The 19572-nt window shown below is 41.1% G+C and overlaps 1 protein-coding gene across 1 annotated transcript in view; it reads right to left on the bottom strand.

Moving 5' to 3' along the window:
- Nucleotides 1–19572, bottom strand: part of LOC105203758 (probable G-protein coupled receptor Mth-like 1) — a 153650-nt gene that overhangs the window by 93901 nt on the left and 40177 nt on the right. Inside the window, exon 4 of the mRNA XM_026131404.2 lies at nucleotides 1685–1763. Within this exon, the coding sequence (XP_025987189.1) occupies nucleotides 1685–1763 (79 nt within the window). The remainder of the gene's footprint in view (nucleotides 1–1684; nucleotides 1764–19572) is intronic.

The following is a 19572-nucleotide window of genomic DNA, read 5'->3' as shown; positions in this document are numbered from 1 at the left end:
CAAAACAGAAAAGAGAGTAGACCCCACGAGTACCGGGAGCGAGACGAGGAAGAGACCCGTTATGGTGACCGTGTTGCATCGCATTAACCAGTCGACCGAGTGATCCTGATCCAATCTCTCGGCGCATTCGGTTCCCCAACGAGCAAAGCTTTCATCGCGACAGTAATCTATCTGCTAATGATCAGAGCACTTATGCAGCTTTCGGTTATAGATCATGACACATAATTACATTTTAATACACTTATTTGAGACTCACTTAAAGCTCATTTGGAGCATATTCAAACATTTAATATTTTGAATATAAATTATTAAACAGCTGCATAAGATATTGAAATATGAAATATACATAGAATTATATGAAATATTTATAGAATGACGAGTAAAGAATTTTTCACTTTTGCGTTAAATCCCACGGTTTCTAATTCTTAAGATGCTATTTATTTCTTACATTTATAATTTATTGAATAAAATAAGAACTTATTACTTTTTAGCAGTTTTCAGAAAAATTTCACTAATTGCTCAGGTCATTTGTGGATCTCATTATTTTTTCATTGTTCATATCAACAATCGATCATTAATCACTTTTTATACAATTAATTAAAAATAAAAAATCAAAATTTGACAGTTAACGGGCTACGGAAGTTAATATATCTTTGCCTAAAAATATTCCGTGGAGATATATCGGTCGAGAAATTTCATTACGCGAACCATGAGAACGATTTTGTGTAGTCTGCTTTAATTCGAGCGATTATGCGAACGAGGATGAACGAGGACACAATTGCATTTGTGATTTGTACATTCTCTCGCGCGAGTACTTTTTATAATTACATATGGATGAATGGACTTTAATTAGCTACAACGAGCCGTAGGCAAGAAACGTACAGAATTTCCCTGAAATTTAGTTCAATTATTATAATCGTTTGCTTGCGTATGGACGATTTATCCACATTGTATAATTATTTCGGACTGTAATGAGGCGACACGTTAATTAGAATTTATTCCGCCATTATCGTGCATCGATATTCATCGGCATAATTAGGCATTTTGTTATTCTAGGAATAAAAGCGGCGCTAGCTAAATCGGTGCGAATCGATAAATCCGAATTCTACTCGTTTACGAGATAAATATATGTCGTACATCTCGCTCCTCCTAGACTTTCGTTTCAATCTCTTGATAATTCGGAATTTTTTTCAAATCGTACGTAGGAATTGGCTATTGTTTCTGCAACGTTTAACCGTCTCGTTTTATTTAACGATACACGCGTCAGTGACCTGCACGAGCGTTCTATTATGCAACAGCACGGTGATTGGAATGCCCGCTTCAAAGTATTTTTTTCCCCCTTTGTTTTTCAAACATTTTTATCGATAACGTCGCGAGGTATAACCGACGTTCCGCAAATTCCGATTATTTTCCGAAGACAGTGGCGCAATTTCACGACTTTCCAAAGTATCGAGCATCACTCAGTTTCAAAGCTTCAAATATTTGTGATACGTAGTCGGAGACTAGCTTGTCTGCCTGACAATCTTACGACTCTGCTTTGTAATACTCGTTACGTAAATAACGGGCTGTACGTAAGTGCATCCTAAGTATGCATTTTAATTTACGCTTGAAAGCACATTTGTCTCATGAGCACAGAGCAATCTCATGAAAACAGAGCAATGACGGGAAGTAAATCGCGACTCACCTGAACGTCCACCAGATGTTGAAGCACATCGTGTTCAGCCAGAAGAAAGCAGCCAGGAAGAAGAAGTGCGCCATGATCGCTGAAACATAACGAGACAGTCTCGTTAGCTTTATGAATATTTAAAGAGGTTTAGAAGAATTACTTTACTTTCTTACGTAAGAATATTGATTGTTTGTGAGACGTTGAACATTTTGCCTCTAGGTAATTAATTTTAATTGGTAATTAATTTTAATTATTAAATATCGATAGAAGCTAGTTAGCATCAAGTATTATTAAATTAATTTCAATTTAATAAAAACGTGATATTACTAATTCACGTTCAATTTAGAGCTGTGCTACGATCGAAAAAGTAATTCGGCGCGCAGTTTATTGAATTTGAAGAAGTATATAAAATCACACGAATAAATATAAGCACTAACATTATCGGTCGACAAGCCTCTATATTAAATATTGATTTAAAAATAGAAATTATGTTAAATAGTATCGATTGTTTCTTTGAAAGTCAGTTATTTTGTTCATAGTAGTACATGCAAAATTTCACCCTCGTAAAGTCAATTATTCTGTATATGTTTGCGCGTGTAATTCTTCTTTAATAATTTATTACAATTCTTATCACATTCCACATTTCGTAACGGGTAAACGAGTTCGTCGAACAAAGACGCCGCTAGTTTTCAGTACCTCGATGCGTTCTTAAAAGATTCATAAACCGTAGGTAACTGGGGAAGGGTGAGTTTCGAGGGTGCGACACGCAAGCAAAGGACCGGACAAAACTTCAGGAGGGAGACAGCTTTTGTGAGGATCTGCTTGAAAAGTCGCCGAGAGGGTGCGACTGGTGGTGTCTTATAAATTTTTGAGAATCACCCGCATTCATCCTTAGAATCTGCGCGTCTGTTCCTAATGAAGATGAAAATTACACGGAATGACAATCTTCGCTGTATTAAAACCGTGCCGTATTTCATTTTCTGACAAGCGCTATTCAATGCATTTTGTGAAAATAAAAAAATATAAGCGATAAAAATATAAACTAAACTTACAGCGACAATTATTTTATCATTGACGTATGCTTCGTGGATACGTACAGATGTGAATGCGCGACATTTAAATTTTTTAATCAAAATTGTTAAAAAATAAATATTAAATAAAAATAATAAAAAGGAATAAAAAGTTATACATACAAATATTATTCATATATAAAAAAATTAGTTATTAATTTTACTTTTTGGTGTCGTTAAAAAATAAAGATTAATAATCATTCTTCTTAATAAATAACAAAATTTTCCATTCTTTCTTTTTTAACTTGCTCCAGAACTTTAAATAGTCTGTTGATTTTTAATGTTTTTTTTTTTTTTTTAATTGGGAAGTATGCTAAATTACAAAAGCATGATAGCGATGGAAAGATTCGTTGGCAAGAGGAATGAAATATCGTTTCAATATTTGTGCGGCTCGCGCAATTGAAAAATTTTTAACAGCGTCGCATGGCCCTTAGAATACAGAACAATGAGCGCAGAATGCGAGCCGTACATAGTGAGAGAATGCGGGTATTAATTTTTAAAAACGTAATCGACAGCCATGCATAACGACGGCAATAATGAATGCACCATTGCTGGCAATCGCGCTCAGAACTTGTCAAACATTCCTTTGCAAATAGGCACTTCATTTTTAATAAGCGCAGACAAATGTACAACCGAATGTATGTCATCCGCACAACGAGGCAAAATGTATATTGTAATGATTATAAAACAAAGGCAACGTCGATCGTTGATCATTACATTGTCGCGTTCGTTAATGATCGAAACGAAATGTTTAATCTATCAAAATTTAATTATACAAATAGGAGGAATTTCATGAAACATACGATATTTGCGATAAAATTGGTCATAATAAAATACCCATGAGAAACAACGCGCGAATGTTTTTATTGCGTTGGTTCCATGCGCTTGCAAAATAAGCACTTATCATTAATTACGCGATCGCGCTTTTTTTCACGAATTCTCGGCGTGCATAAATTTAATTTCACGATTTGTATAATCATAACTGTCTGGCTGCTACAAACGCGTCGACGCTCGCGATCAATAAGAAGGAACAAGCGATATTAAACGCTACTGCAATAAAACTCCAACTAATAGCGAGAGATTTATTGGCACTTTCTATTTCGCAATGCAATGCGCATATATTGCAACGTAATAGTACGTACTCGCGGCTCGAAGGCATAATACATGCAAGATTTAGTAGACCAAGTTCCTATAGCATTCACTTCGTTGCATGTGCCGTGAGTTACACACTTCGTTCGCACCTCGAGACAAACGTGCAATTAAGAAGTCCTAGCGCGTAAAAATATGAATAACGACGGCGAGTGACTCATCGCGTGACTATCGCTTAATCGCGTCTCTATTCAGCCGCAATTATTCTAACGGAAACGGTAAAAATTTTGCGGACGGGGAGATAAATCGCAGTGTAAACATGTCCGACTGCGTGCCGCGAGTTCAATTAACTTTTACTTTGTACATACACACACACATTGTTGCGGATGGCACGTGTATAACGCGAAAATTCATATCGCTAATGGAGAGAGAGAGCGGCCTACGGCAGTGTTGCGGAATCGCGATTTTAAAGATCGATCAGTGAATTTGTTCCGGCGATTTATGATGCCGAGACAACTATGTTCGCAATCATTTACGCAAACAAACAAGTTATGCAAGTTAGCACTACTGTACAAATTAGCGCTAAACAAGAACAAAATAAAAATAAGGATCTTGTGAGGATCAACTTGGCGGCGATTGATATTCGATACTCTCGATTAATTTGTGGATTACAGATACGCGTCTAATAAAAGCGATTCGATAAAATAAAATTGTAATATAATATTTATATTTACCAAATATTTCAAAAATGGTAATTTTATTATAGAACTCGTTTCGAGACACGCATCTCGATACGCGTACACGGTGAGAGACGATAAATTTGCATTTGACTAAATCCCGGGAAAATTACTTTCGCCGATGGTTAGACGGTGTAAGTAAAATGCAGTGTCCATTCGGCGAAAACGTGAACTAACGATTCGCAGTTACAGGACCATCCCCGACGCCCGAAGTCACAGGCAAAGTGAGATTAACGCGTACGTTACGTGGTGGCGAAATCGTCAAATAATTCTTCGCCGGCAGGCTTTCACGGTACGGGACATTGGCCGTCGGCATTTATCGCGCGCGGCCCAGAAATAATTAAATTTCCAAAACTAATTACGGCTCGTTGCAATTATAACTCGGGCGACATTCATCCGTGAATCGCCACACTATCATCCACCCTCGTCGAGCGACGAGCAGCGAGCGGCTCCGGGGAGGCTGGAGTGGCTCGCAGGCGAAATGGGAACGGACCGTTCCGATGTCTCACCCCACGGGCGACTGCCACCCTTCATCGGCAAAATCCACCCGGCAACGTGTTTCGGACGGCGGGGGCGGATCGTGTTTGCGCGGTGTGTTTTCCATTTTCCACGCCTGGTAGGATCCACCGTGTGCAATGCAGTGGTCCTTTTGTTGGAATTAGTACCGAGAGTCGAGAGAGAAAGGGACGAAGAAAGAGAGAAAGAGAAAAGGGATAGAGAGAGAGAGAGAGGGGGGAAGGGGGAAAGATGGGAATATGTGCGCGGGGGATGTTTTCAAGTACGATGCGCGCTGCTTGTTTTCTCATTCATCATGATTTATACGAGTCGTGAACAGCGATGCGGAGACACGAGGAGGAGATAGCTAGATAAAAACACGATCTTGGGCTAGCGGTTGCGCCAAGTAATGTCGCGGAGCGCAATAGGATATTCGCTTCCAAAAAAAAAGTATTCTTTATGTCGCGTGTCAAGAGCGTATTATTTTTGTGGAGAGATGTAACATGTAGTAAAAGTCGAGAGAAGTTGTGTCTGAGCGAAATATATCGTCACTTCCTAGACAGCGATACATCATACCAGTAAATACAGAAAGCCAATAACGATACAATAACAATTAACTGGTCAATATAATATAATAATAAAATTATATTAATAGTGTTAGTTAATTATTGATGAAATTATTGTAAATTTAGTTAAACGTACATTACTTTATGATAAATAGGTATTAATGTGATTTTGTGTTCAGTGACCAAAATTACGATCTTATTCAATAAAAGCGTAATACTAAATACGCCTTTGACAGTTTCTGAAAAGTTTTGATTGAACAATAGAAATACAAAATTCAACATTAATTGTTCTTTTAATAATGTACATATTGTACATCACTACGGCACAAAGATCTCTCAAGTTCTTTTCTTAAACTTTACGGTTTCCTTTTTTTTTTTAACCTTTTTAAACCAAAGTATTCAAGGCAAGCAAATGAATGTTTATACCAGCAATTAAATACTCCCTGTAGACCTAGCCTATTTCCCACTTCGTAAGTTTTACGACGAAGAACCTTTCGTTAAGATTGGCTTTTAGACGCGGAAAGTGGCGAGACAGAGAGAAGCGAGACAGAGAGAAGGGCCCCGTGACAGGGAAGGGCGCGCGAAGCAGCTGGGGTTAATTTAAGTCACGTTGTACAGAGTCGAAGGAACTAGTACTGCGGCGTTTACGTGTACGACCCTATTGCACCATCAGGGGTGGAGTGTCAAGGGTTGAAACGTCAGCCAGTTAAGGGCGCCTCGATTTGCATGGGGGGGAGGGTTTCGGAATTAGATTGCGCGGGTTGACCCGTCGTTTATCTTTTTCTTTCCCAGAGAGAGAGTACATCTAATTGCCCTGAGGGATGACACCCCCTTTGTTAGCCACGTGTGTACTAACGTTATTGCTGCGCCGCACTTTGTCGGCAGTAACGTGATATGAAACAGTAAACGTATATTTATTTCAATTTAACAGCCCGCTTATAATTAAATGTCAGTATAACGAGTAGTCCCAAAAACAATTATTTATTCTTTCCCCCTCAAAAAATTAAAGATTGAATTTTTCTCTCAACGTAGAAATATAAAAAACAAAAAATTGTACACAATGTCATACGTTATTAACAATTGCAGTATGCAACCAACGCAACAAATAAAACGAATGAAAATATGATTTTTTTTGTGCCAACTCAATAAGCTCAATATCTCACAAGTATAGTGTTCATTTATATAAATATCGCTCGACATTTTCATGAATGAATACAAGTGTAACAGAAAGATAATGAAGACAATCGCACAAACGGATGATGCGCTTGAGAAAATGAAAGAGATCTTTCTTCTCTCTCTCTCTCTCTCTCTCTTTCTCCTTTAAATCTACTGTAAACAAAGAGAAAATGTTAATGCGCCGCTAACACGCGGCCTTAGCGCCGCTCATTTAAGTTAAACACGACGAAACGGCATTGTCGCTCGAAGTAATTGGATCGCAGTGGCTTTATTATCACCGCCTTGATTTTAACTGGAATCGGACTCGACGCAAACCCTCCCCGACCTCTCTCTCTCTCTTTCTCTTTCTCTCGGTAGGACCGCGCGCGACATTACGCGCTTAATGAATTACGAAAGTTGGCGACAGTCTCGTGGGGCGTGCGATCGGTCAACAAGAAAACTGAATGCGAGGAAAGCTGTTCGCGGCGCGCTTCGACTTGCTCGTAGAAATTTGTCCGTAGCTGCAGAACATACGACTGAAAGAGGGGGCCAAATCTATCTGAAGTCTGAAGTGTACAATATATTAACGCCGAAGAGATAATGCGACACAAATATTTTACTCCGATTAGTTCCGCGAGAAATAGTCAGAATCCATTAACTCATCACTGAGAGAAATATTAATCAAACGTTTAATTAAATCGTAATCAAATGAATTTTGCAATTACATTAACACCAAAAACTCTGTTACATTGACCAAACCAAAAACATTTGGTTATAAGTTGTATAAAAATGATTGTTTGATTAAGACAGATTGTGTGTCGAAACAACTACATATTAATTATAACTATAGTAATTATAACTATAAAATTCATCACTATTTAATTAAATGTTCGGTCTATGATAGTTCGGTCTATTTCATCAAATATTTCTCTCAGTAATTTCGGGAGTTTTACGAAAGCATGAATTGGTCAATATTTTCTTAATTTTACTTTTTTAGAACCCTCTTTACTTCGTTTTAAAATTCGCGTGGGGCGAAAGAAAATTGTATCGTAAACAAAATTACATAAATACACGAAGCGTCACTTCTATCTTCGAATTACATTACTCGTTGATTACGATCGCTACCTGCGAGATAGATATCTCTGCCATTTTATTTCTTCGTGAAAAAGAGAGAGAGCGCGCGTCCAGTGATTTACGCGGCGCCACCGGGGAGGTTTTGTCGGAATGCAATGTAACGCTGATAATTTCGCGGGAGTAATGCCAGTAGGAGAACGAATGGCAGCGCCCGCTCGCGCCAAAAACCATTTCAGAACGAAGAGGAATTATACACGTCGAGAAAGCAGCGGCGACGACAGATGAGAGGCTGATAAATAGTTATGAAGAACGGAGGATGGAAAGCGCGCGGGGCGCGAGGGCACGGGCTGAACGAAAAAAAGAGAGAGAGGCTGAATGTAAAACACGCCAAGTTTTATGATTCGCGATATTTCATCTCGCAATATGTTGCAGTGTTGATTAATAAATACTGCAAATTTAACAAGGCCTGCTCATTGAATCATAAAAAGCCAGAGCCGTTCAAAAATATTTCATTTCCATAATAAATATTGAATAACGACTGGCATTACAATGCATACGTCTTTGTTAGGAATAAACAGAATATTGTTATACAGAAAAATGCGCATTTATGGCATTGTTTCTAATTTCGAAATTAATTTTTTGTTTAACATTGCGCGATTGTACGTTCGCGTGACTTTTCAGGTTTCGGCATGTGGATCTTTTTTATTCTTTAGTTCTTTTTCTTTCTTAAAATGTTATATAAAATGTATTTATTCACGCTTCTCTATGACAGACATAAACCTAATAAGTGGGAAGAAACTTTGTAAGGCTAACGATTTCTTCTAATTTATGACAGCCAATTATAGCTCCGTTAGTCCGGATCGAATTGCCGGGTCAGGAACCGGCGACGACAGGCGAGAGGCTGATAAATAGTCATCGAAAATTGCGAGAGGGTCGGAAAACGAGACGCGGGCTCGACGCGAACGAGGCGAAAAGGGGGAATTTAGAATACATACAGTGCGTATGATCTATGACACGCGATATCGGCGCGGACGATTCGTTATAACATTAATAATTATCGTCGATTCGGCCGCATGCAACCGCGACCCCGCTTATACGCGCGATACAATGCGCATAAAATGCGACCGGCGGAATGAGTACCGTTTCGAAATATCGCGCAATCGTGGATCGTCGCTAAGCACGGTATCCGTAAACCGATTTAATCAAGCAGGCAATAAAAACGACGTATCGCGCGCCAGTGCGCGCGCGCGCCGGATTCGGGAATGCATGGCTGGCATAAATCCGGCGAGTGCAAATGTGACTATTCACGTATGCGTATGGAAAAATGGCGCGCATAATTACAATTAGAATTTTATGGGCCGGCGGATGACGTAATCACGCCGTTCGTAAATAGCGGGGAAATAATATAGCGCGAGTCGTTGAAATAATGATAATAATCGGTAAACAATGCCTGAAAGTAATTATCGTGTACGAATATTTTAATTGTAAAAGAAGCAAGATATGAAAGAGATAAGTAGAGAGTAATATTGCATGCTAAATCATTGGATTTTATATGATAGTAATAATACTAAACATATGAGAATCATACTTATTATTTACATAGTAATTACAGCAGATGTAATGTACATAGATCAGATAAGAACTCGTAGAGTAATTAATATTTAACATGTGTAAAATATTTCTGTAAAATATTTTTTACGAATGAAATACCTTAATTAATTTTGATTTGTTTCTCGTATTTCATTTTAAGAAATGAGACACGACAAAAATTTACACGTTGAATTTTATACTCCGTAGTAATAATATTGCAACATATAAAAGTTATACTTATTAATTTAAAAATTAAATAGGAAACGGAATAAATTTAAGTCAGAAAAGTCCGTAGCAATTAACAGGTGTGTCTATTAAATTAAAATTGTGCAAGATATTTCTAACGAATAAAATTAATTAATTTTACAAAAACATTTAGTAGAACGAGACATGATTAAGATATAAATGTTGTCGTTAAATTTTATCGTTAAATGTTAAACAACTCCAGCATAATAATACAACATGTGAGAGATACAAATTCAGAAATTAAGTGAGTTATAAAAAAATTTAGCTAGAAAAATCACACAGTAGTAATGAATATTTAATGCGACACGTTATTACAATATTCTGCAAGCCGTTTCTAACGAACAAAACGCATGAATGAAAAGTAACTCTGCGAGACTGGTAAATTGCACGCTGTGCATGGCGTAACGTTCTTTGCGGTCAAGATTTAATCGGCCCGTCCTATTTTTTTCTCTTTCGTCCCAAGACTGAACGGGTAACAAAGTAGTCGTTATCTCCGCAAGCAACGAGACGCAACGCGGTTTGCTGCGCCGCCCGAAGGAATGAGCTTTAAACACATGTAGAATGGCGCGCGTTCTATGCGATCGCAGCGAAAACAAACGGTAGTTCTACATATACATCACCGTATTTGTACACCACGACTCGCCCTAATTTACAAGGAGAACGGTATTTGCTTTCGCTCGTAAGCAACGCCTGTGTTACGACAACCGCGAAGATAACCGGACAATAAAGGTGGCGATGGGCCGTGCTTTTCCACCCGTCAGTCACGCTGCATTGTTAGTCAATCGTCGCTCGTGAGATGGAGATACGTAAATGTCGGATAATTTCGGTTCCCGTCGATGTTTAGTTTCCGTGAGCCTCAGTAGACACGTTCCTGCAGTCGAGTTTCACTCGAGTAAAATAACAGGAAAATTATTATATTTCCCATCCTACTTTCTCCCTTCAAAAAACACTGCTAAGGATGTTTTGATTATACAATACGAGCTAAAAGTTATCGAAATTTAAAAACTAAAGGCTTCTTATGTTTATTCTCTTTCTTAGCGTGAGAACCAATTGGTGGTCAAAATGTATCGTTTTACATTAGATAAAAGGAAAATAAATCGAACTTTGAAAGTGCGAAATATTATTTATGAATAGTTTATTAAACGCGAGAAATTAACAAATTTAACGTTATCGTAGAAAATTTAACGCAAGATTAAAAACATGATTTATCAAAGAGGATTTAATAAAAAAAAATTCAATTGACATATTCATTAAGCGGGATTAAACGAAAGAAAATTTTAAATTGAATAAGCGAGTAGTTTAAAAACATAAATATTAAATAGAAATGTTAAGCGTCAATGATACTTAAATGCAACAATAGAACAATCTATGAAATCTTTATATTTTTGATAATGTTTTGAGATATGACACATACATCCTTAATTCAAAAAATTCTCTTCGTAAGTGCGACTTGACTTTACAATATTATATCACGCAATTCTTCTCGAGTATTAAACGCTTCATTTAATTATAGCGGATTCCATCATTGTCGCCACGTTATATGAAATTTATTGATCGAATTGAGCATCTCCATTATGTGGTCCATTTTCCGAGAGTATCCTCGGCTCTCGAGCCGCACGAAGTAGACGGTGCTCGCGTGTAGCGCTAATGAAACACCGCGGTGAATCAGCTCTGGTAGTGCGTTTAAATATATCCCGACTGTCCCCGAGAGTCGCTTCCGTGGAACACATGCGCGTATATTAAGACCGCCCAGTACGAATTCGCGGCACAATACTCGACTCGACAAATCGGCCGGCACACGATCGTCTCTCTCGTCGGCAGTGAAGTAGACATTTTTATTCCCGCCCGTATTCCGAGGAGAACGCGGATCCCGTCCTGCGTAATGTCGCGGGGGTAGCGACTTTTTACGACGGGTGACATAATCAAAGCAGCAGGGAGCCAAGTTGCGCGGCGCGCCACTTCGGATTTCCCCGGGAAAGGAATTCTCCGAGAGAGATGGTTTATTTGCTCGTTCGTAGAATTATGTTGGAGGTTAATTTGGACATTCACAAACGCTCGTATTTATGCGTTTATATATAAGGAAACTTACAGTCGGGAAAAAATGATTCCGGATTACTGTCACTTTTTACGAAAGATTATTATCACCTTCCTCTTTTACATAAATTCATGTTGAGAAAATGAAAGTACAAGAGTGCAAGCATAATAGAAGGAACGAGAAACGAGTAACAGGGAATAAGAAACAGTTCAATACGTTGAACGAAGAACCTTTATTCCTTCCATTGTGTTTGCATTCTAATCCTACTTTACATTCAAGGAGGAGATCGTCACATTTTAAATAACCCGCTTTATATCAGATCAGCGGATTAAAATCACGCCTAAAAAGATGGAGAGTTTATTGCGAGCGCCATGTTTCTAAGCTGTGTTTATTAAGATACTTTTCATCTGCGATTCTCTATCCCTCTCCAGTCGCTTCAAGCTCCATTCAAAATTGCTCACTTCTCCGAGTTCTTTCCCCTCTGTCACCGTCCGTCGTCGTCGTGTCGACGACTTTCGTCGTCTTTTTCGCTTCCGCGCGCACGCGATTACAATCAGACGTGAATTGAACGAGCAAAATTCTGTTATATTTAGACGTAACGAGCGGAGGCCAATCAGAGCGCGGAAAGCGAAGCGGCAGGCCAAAAGAGAGAGAACACGAGCACGAGTCCAAATCGACTTGAACGATGGAGAGACTCGTGGTTGCTACTCGAGGCATCTCCACTTATATGGCGTCTCGTCGGAACATTGCGCGGTACGCGAGGGCCCACAATGTGTCTCGAGTGTTACTGAAATTGCTGGCGAACGACGGAGTTGGCTGGTGGAAACTGGAGTAGCCCGACTCGCGTCGACCGAGCCTCAAACCCCTCGCTAAACGGCCGCGTGACGAATTACCTGGGAAATAACCACCCAGCCGTCTCCTTCTCCTGCGCCAACGGCGAGCCGACATTCCGTAATTAATTTTCGGGACAGCGAGAATTTCGATACTCCTCCTTTTTCCCTCGCGCGAGATTGCGATGAACGAGGAGGTCGAGGTCTCGTTGTAGATCGGCCTTCCTGCGACCTGCCGGGAATTAACGGACGCGCCGCGCCGTTTCGTCGACGGCGACGCGACCTGTTGTCGCGGAAAAAAGAAGGGCGAACAAACGAACGACGGTGACTCCCGAGACGTCAATTAGCGAACGTCCTAAAAAATTCATATCAGGAACTTACCGCGCTTGGGGACGAAACTTGTGAGGCGTTCCTGCTTTTTTTGCATTTTTTTTTTCACGGAGTGCAGTGAGAAAATTAAAACACGTGGGGGGGGGGGGGGAAGAGGGATTTGCGGTAAGTACGCATGATTTTTTAATACGCGCGTTAAGCAGATACTTCTTATTTCTCGTCTACCGCGGTGGGATTAAATCCCTTTTCGCAGCGGATATATTTACAGCGTAATAAAATTATCTTTTACTACGTACCTATTTTAACACATTGTTGGCGAAAATAATTTTTGTAATATAACGTAATTATGAAAACATGTTAATTCTTAGAATATTATACAATGAAATTTGCTTGCTAGAGATACTCTTTTATTTGCCTTTGCTCTTATGCTTTTTTAAAAATTCATACTACGACGCTCTACTATTGTTATAAATTTTATGTATACAAATTCCTTCTAAAGCGTTCTGATATTCACGACTAATAAACGTCACGCGCATTTATGTAACTGAAAATGACGGCTAAATGTGACGAGTATAAAAATACGCGACGAGTGATCGGTGACTTCGTCAGAATAGCGGTTGACAGGAGAAAGCGCCTTTTTATACATCTCCATTTAGCTAAGAATAGTTATGGAAGTTGTACAACAAGCCGATAAGTTAGTTGTGAGGAACACCGCCAACTCTGTGAACGGGGAACCGCGGGAGAAGGAAGAAACAGCGCGTCGAGCGGAGGGTGGTGTAGACGAGCCGCGGAAACAAAAGGGAGACAAAAGGGGGGGTTAGGACGGCGAAGAATATGTATCGTATCGAGAGACTTCTCGCGCGATTGCACAATGGCGTAGCGTAACCGCGGGTCCCAGGATCGTCGTTCTGGCGCGGCGCCAAAAGTCCGGCCCCCGGCCGAAGTTCGAATTTTCCGGTGGCACCGAGCACGAGATATAATAACACGTCGGCCGTCTGGCATACGAATTCCAGCGGCTTTCCAGAGATATGTACGAGTGGCACCATCAGGGACCCTCTCCCCTGTATATGCGCGCGTGCATCGACGACGCGACGTATACGCGCGTCGAGTTGGCGGTCGATCGCTCCAAGTCGAGGGTCCTCAAGGGTTAAGCCGCTTTCCAATGTTGCTCGCTCGTACACCGGGACTATTAACCGACGAGCGAGCCCCGACGCTCCTCTCTCTCTCTCTCTCTCTTTCTCTCGTTTCGCTGGGTCTCTCGTGAAAAATTCCGCTTGGAATTCCGAGCGAATGGGGGAAACGGCGCAGCGGCGCGGCCGCGTCTCGTCGGCCGGATTTCGAAGATTATCGTATACTCCGGAGCGCGGAGATCGACCCGCTGCATAATAGCTGGTTGTTCCAAGAGGCGTGTTACGTCTGTAAATCATACGTCATGCAATAAAACCGCCAGGAGATACCGCCTGCCGGCCGGTGTATCTTGATCACCCGGGAGCGGCGTTTGGCAGTTTTACAGAGCGTGGAATCGTAACATTTGTCAATTTTATGCGGAACGCGCTACACTGCCGACGCAGTTGTCTCGCATTAATATCGGGAGGGAAAGTGAGCTTTTGATAGATGACAAATCTATCCGCGGACGTCTACACGTTTGCGGCCGCGTAGTTATTTGGAATGTTCGTAAACGCACGATCAAATTTTACATGTAAATTTTGATAGTGCGATTTTGCGAAAGCGCGAGTAAAAGTTAAAAGGGAACGTAACGAGAAGAAATTATTTGTCAAGCTTTAAACGTTGTCGCAAGAACGACGACAGTTTTCCTCTACAGTTTCTCCAGACAATTAATTAATGTAGAAAACTTGCTTGCTGGATCAAGTATCCAACGATAGCACTTTAGTTAGAAAATCTCTTAATTTAGTGACCGAGCAACTACCTACATCAACCAACGTCTCGGCGTTGTTCCGGAAGAATGCCTCGAGCGAGGGATTAAGATCCCTCCCTCGGATAAATTAGACACCCACACCGAAAGTCATTCCGGAGGATGACTGAACATTGTTTGACCCACACTTTACGACGATCTATAACAGTAAAATCCAAAGTTGTTTAGAAGACACGAAGGAAAACCAGAACAGCGAGGAACCTAAACTAATTCCTCGGACAGTCATAAAATTGTATTTAAATCTAAACTGTGACCTGAAAATCTATTTTCAATCTTTTCACATTTATATATATATACAGAGGCCAGTGACAAGGGTGTTATCGGGAAAATTGCGCATCAATGTCTCATTAACATTGCAGATTAGATTGGTTGGATAAATAATCGGATCAGCTTGCCGCACAACGATCTCCGTCACTCTGTATACAAATTTATACCGCAATAGGAAAGATGCGAGAGACGTAGGGAATTGACTCCGAGCAATCCGACTCCGATGCAGACGCTTGCATGCGGAAACGCACAATCTTTCCGCCTAGAAATTGCGAGAGGCATGCAAGATAGAGTTGGAAACTCGGCCAGCGGAAAAGTAATAATCGCGTATGCGCTCGCCCACGTGCGGTCAAAGCACGCATCCGCGCGGACAGCAGGAGTCGTTCCGGAACAACGCTTTGGCGTTAGAGTGCGTTATTTCGGATAGAATGCGAGACGCGTTCGGTCAGCGGACATGCTCCGAATGCAAACCGAAACCCCGGCCCTGGGTTTCATCCGGATGGATAGCCGGTCGGCGCTCGACGAGGGGGAGAGGGAGACAGGGAGGACGATGAGCAAGGGGCGCGGGAACTCCCGATGGTGCTTTTCGTTGGCACCCGGTGTGTGCGCGCCCGCAGAAATGTCCCAGTAGGCTCTCTCTCACTCTCTCTCCCTCTCTCTCTCTGTCTTTTCCATAGGGAGAACTCGCGCGATTACGCAATTTCCGCTTTGGTTTGATTCAATTTCGGAGATCGTTCGATTTCCTACCAGATGCTCCACGTTCACATATTATTTCGCGCCGTTCGATCGATAAAAAAAAAAAAAAAAAAAACACACACACACAAATGTCGATTGGTTCGAATCAAAGTAACGAGAAGCGAGTAGGAGGAGTGAATTCCAACATAACATTTTGCGTAAAAGAGACATTTCGTAAATCGCGATGGTGCGCGATGAAAGTCGCGAAGCGGATCGTACATTCGTGAAGTCTGAAGAATTTGAAAATTTTAAAATGACTTCCGTCATGAATTTATGATTTACATAATCAAATCGCTCTTTAACAGTATGCTAAAACAAATAAACGGTTAAATATGAATGTTTCCATAAAATATGAAAATTTATATGTCGTGTAAAATGTAGAGAGGAGAGAGCATAGAAAATTGATGAATAATGACATCTTTAGTGAATCACCGGTTCCGTGGTTTTAGCCTCGGCAACTTAACTTTCTAAATCAAGTATTTGCGCATTTTCTATCGATGAGCATATTCTGTCGATGCTAATTTTATTCGAAGATGAAAAGGCTTCATTACGGATGTATGCGAAACTCACGTAGATCAATAGGAATTGCACTTTCCATTGGCCGAGCTCCATCACGATAGCGAAACGTGCTAAAAGCCTTATTGACGGCTGCAATAAAAAGGTTAGCGGCATAATGTTCAACATCCTGTTTATAGGCTTTCTAAAAGGATAGACGTCACATTAATAGTTCGTCGTAAAGTATTGCTTACTTTAAATTAGTAACAATTTCATAACTGTACACTGAGAAAAAAAATACTGTAACATGAATTAAAACGTAGCTCGATTCAATTAAACGTCGAATCAGGGGCTGTAGTTGATTCAACTAGATTTCACTCATTCAACTATATTTATTATTGCCCTTATTTTCAATCTTTTTATTTCATTAATATTGTTATTGGATTAACAAAATATTTCCAGTTGATTAAACAGCATTTTTTTCTCCGTGCATTAATTATAATCTGCATTAATATCATTTTGTATATACATTTTTTCGAATTACTTATTTTTTTACAATAATTAACATCAAAACCAATATCCAATACGTAATAAAAATTTTTCCTTTGTTACGTTTAAAAGGATTCAATGTATACTATTTAATTAAAAAAGTTCTTTATAATTACAGATCGTAAGAATGGCATAAAATATTATAAATATAAACTCTTCGTCATTATTTTTGATCAGAATGCAATAAAAAACGTTCGTGACATAATGCATGTGCATTTCGATTCAAAAGTGTTATGTTGATGATAATTTTTAACTCGCATCTGACAGGTGGGAAGAGAAGCACGGGTTGTCCCGCGTGTTCGCGATATCGGGTCGCGCGTATGTTCGGAACAGACGTGGCAGCACGACGCGACATGCCCGTGTCGGGTCCCGTAGTTAATTCGTTCAAGCCTGAAAGTCATTAGCCAAGCCCGTAATCGAAATCATCGACAGCGGAGCTATCGATTATACGTCGCCGCGGGCTGTCGTGTTCCACACGCTGATGCAGATGCAGCGCGCGTTGCCGCATGCGGTGCATTTACGGAGCGCACCACCAAATGCGCCTTGGCGCACTCGCATGCCCTCCACGTGACCGGAAGCTCGTTTTTGGAGGGACGCGACCGGAGGACCGACCGCTTGTTCATTCCACGCTTCTGACGGACAGACACGTGAGAGAGCGGGCGTTCGAAACCGCGGCTAATTGGGCACAATAATTAACAGGGTCGCCGCCGGATTGCGCGCCGCCGTTCGCTCGTGTCCCACAATCCCGCTTGATTTATTCCATTCGACATTATCGCGTGATCCGCGATGCCACTCGTTGTGCTAATTGCGACCGATGCACTGCTCTGGGAGCAGTAATCGTGCAAAACGATAAAAAGTTTAGAGCAATCTCGCCGATGTTACGGTTTATAATTATCCCGTCGCGCAAAACGCCGACATTTGTCATGTTAATCGACGCCAACTTGAATCTTTATAAATAAATTATTTCAATATTTATTTTAAAAAGTTTCGCCAACGTGCTGTTGAGAAATAATAAAATCATGAATTATCAATAATATTTCCATAAGAAACGAAAAGTAACTTCCGACAAAGTATTTTGGTTGAAATGTTAGTGATAAAATGGTTTATTCTGTTTTTTTTTTATTGTCGATGTTTGCCGCGTGTCGCGCATTGAAATTAAAATATTGATATGACAGCTACTCGCGCCGAAATAAACACGCTTTTACAGGGGAGCGGACGATATATTATTCTGCCAAACATTGCAACCAGTTATAAATCTTAATTTGCGATGCCGAAAGAATGAATACGCCATATTTATCCGTAACGCTTCTCGCCTATGTGTGCGTAAAACGATAAAGATAAAATAAATGGTAATACGGGGTGAAACACCGGACGATACGGTATTTTAGAAAACAAATCTACGGTTGCGTATACACGATGAACTATCGATGTTGAACTTTTCCGCGAAACAGCGAATGCCGAGAATGTCCGATAAAAGAATGTAAATTTACTTTTCCCTACGTTTTCGAACCGTAAATAACATTCATAGACCCGGTCGCACGAAACCCCTTTGTTTTCTGTTACGCAACACGGGATAGAATATTTCGAAAAATCGAAAATAAAAACAAAAAAGAAACGTTTAATGTGCATTAAACTGGTGGGAAATGACTGAAGGGAGAATCAAGTGTGTAAAAAAAAAAGGGGTCGATGGACCCGCATGATTCCCTCAAATAGGCAACATTTTTTTCCGGAAGAATGCAAAAAGCGTCGCGTCCATCAAACACGCGAGGAACGCGCGCGCGCGCGTGGAATCGATTTCGTATCTCGCTTTTTGTATCTCGCGGGGCTCAGTATGTAAACCCGTTTCGATTTTACATGATTTCGCAGGCAGATGCGACATGCCAGGCGTCAGCGGCGGACGGACGCGCGTCTTTCTCTCTCGCACGTGTACATACATATACAAGCGCATTGAAACCACTTCGTACACTTTTTGTCGGTGTCCACGCGCCATCCACGCTGTTTCTTTCGCACTGTTTTGTAGCCGGCGGTGCGTTGGTTGGGCCGAAGAGCCGTTTCACAACGCGCGCATTTCGGACGCGTAGAAGCGGACCGGCGCGGCGGTCGGTGCCGGTTCGACGCGCATGGTCCGCACAGGTACGCGCGAAAAGCGTTTCACCAGGCCATCGGCGTACTGCGATCCATTATCAGGACTAAATTATCGGTTACGTCCGGCTGTAATCGAATTATAAGCGCGCACAGTAATAGCGTTACGTGCGTTATTGTCGTAGCGGTGAGCGGCGTGCCTCCTCCTCTCCGAGTTGGTTGACTTTCCGAGTGGTTCGCGGTACGTGCTGGATGGGCAGATTGCGCCTATTAGTACCCGCCGTGATATTTACCTGCGTCGAGCACATCGGACGTGAGAGACAGCGAAGCATGTCGCGACAATGTCTCTCGGGCCTCCTAATGGTAATTAATCGAGAGAGATAAGATCGTTGAGTGGTACTTGGGCACTTGGCTTCGGTGTCTCGAAGAACGGGTTCAAAGCACGTATCTTATCGCGACGTCTCCCGACGTTTCCTTGATTCGAAGAGCAAAATACCGTGTTCGCGTATCCTTTCAGAGCGACTCGCGTTTCCCGGAACGCTCTCCCGACGGCAGTGCGCGGTGCACTTTTCGCGAAGTTAACAAACCTTTCACGATGTACTTCGCCCAGGGAGATGCAACGGGACGA

Source organism: Solenopsis invicta, chromosome 1, assembly GCF_016802725.1.
Source record: "Solenopsis invicta isolate M01_SB chromosome 1, UNIL_Sinv_3.0, whole genome shotgun sequence".
NCBI lineage: Eukaryota > Metazoa > Arthropoda > Insecta > Hymenoptera > Formicidae > Solenopsis > Solenopsis invicta.
This window is presented reverse-complemented; position numbering and strand designations above follow the sequence as displayed.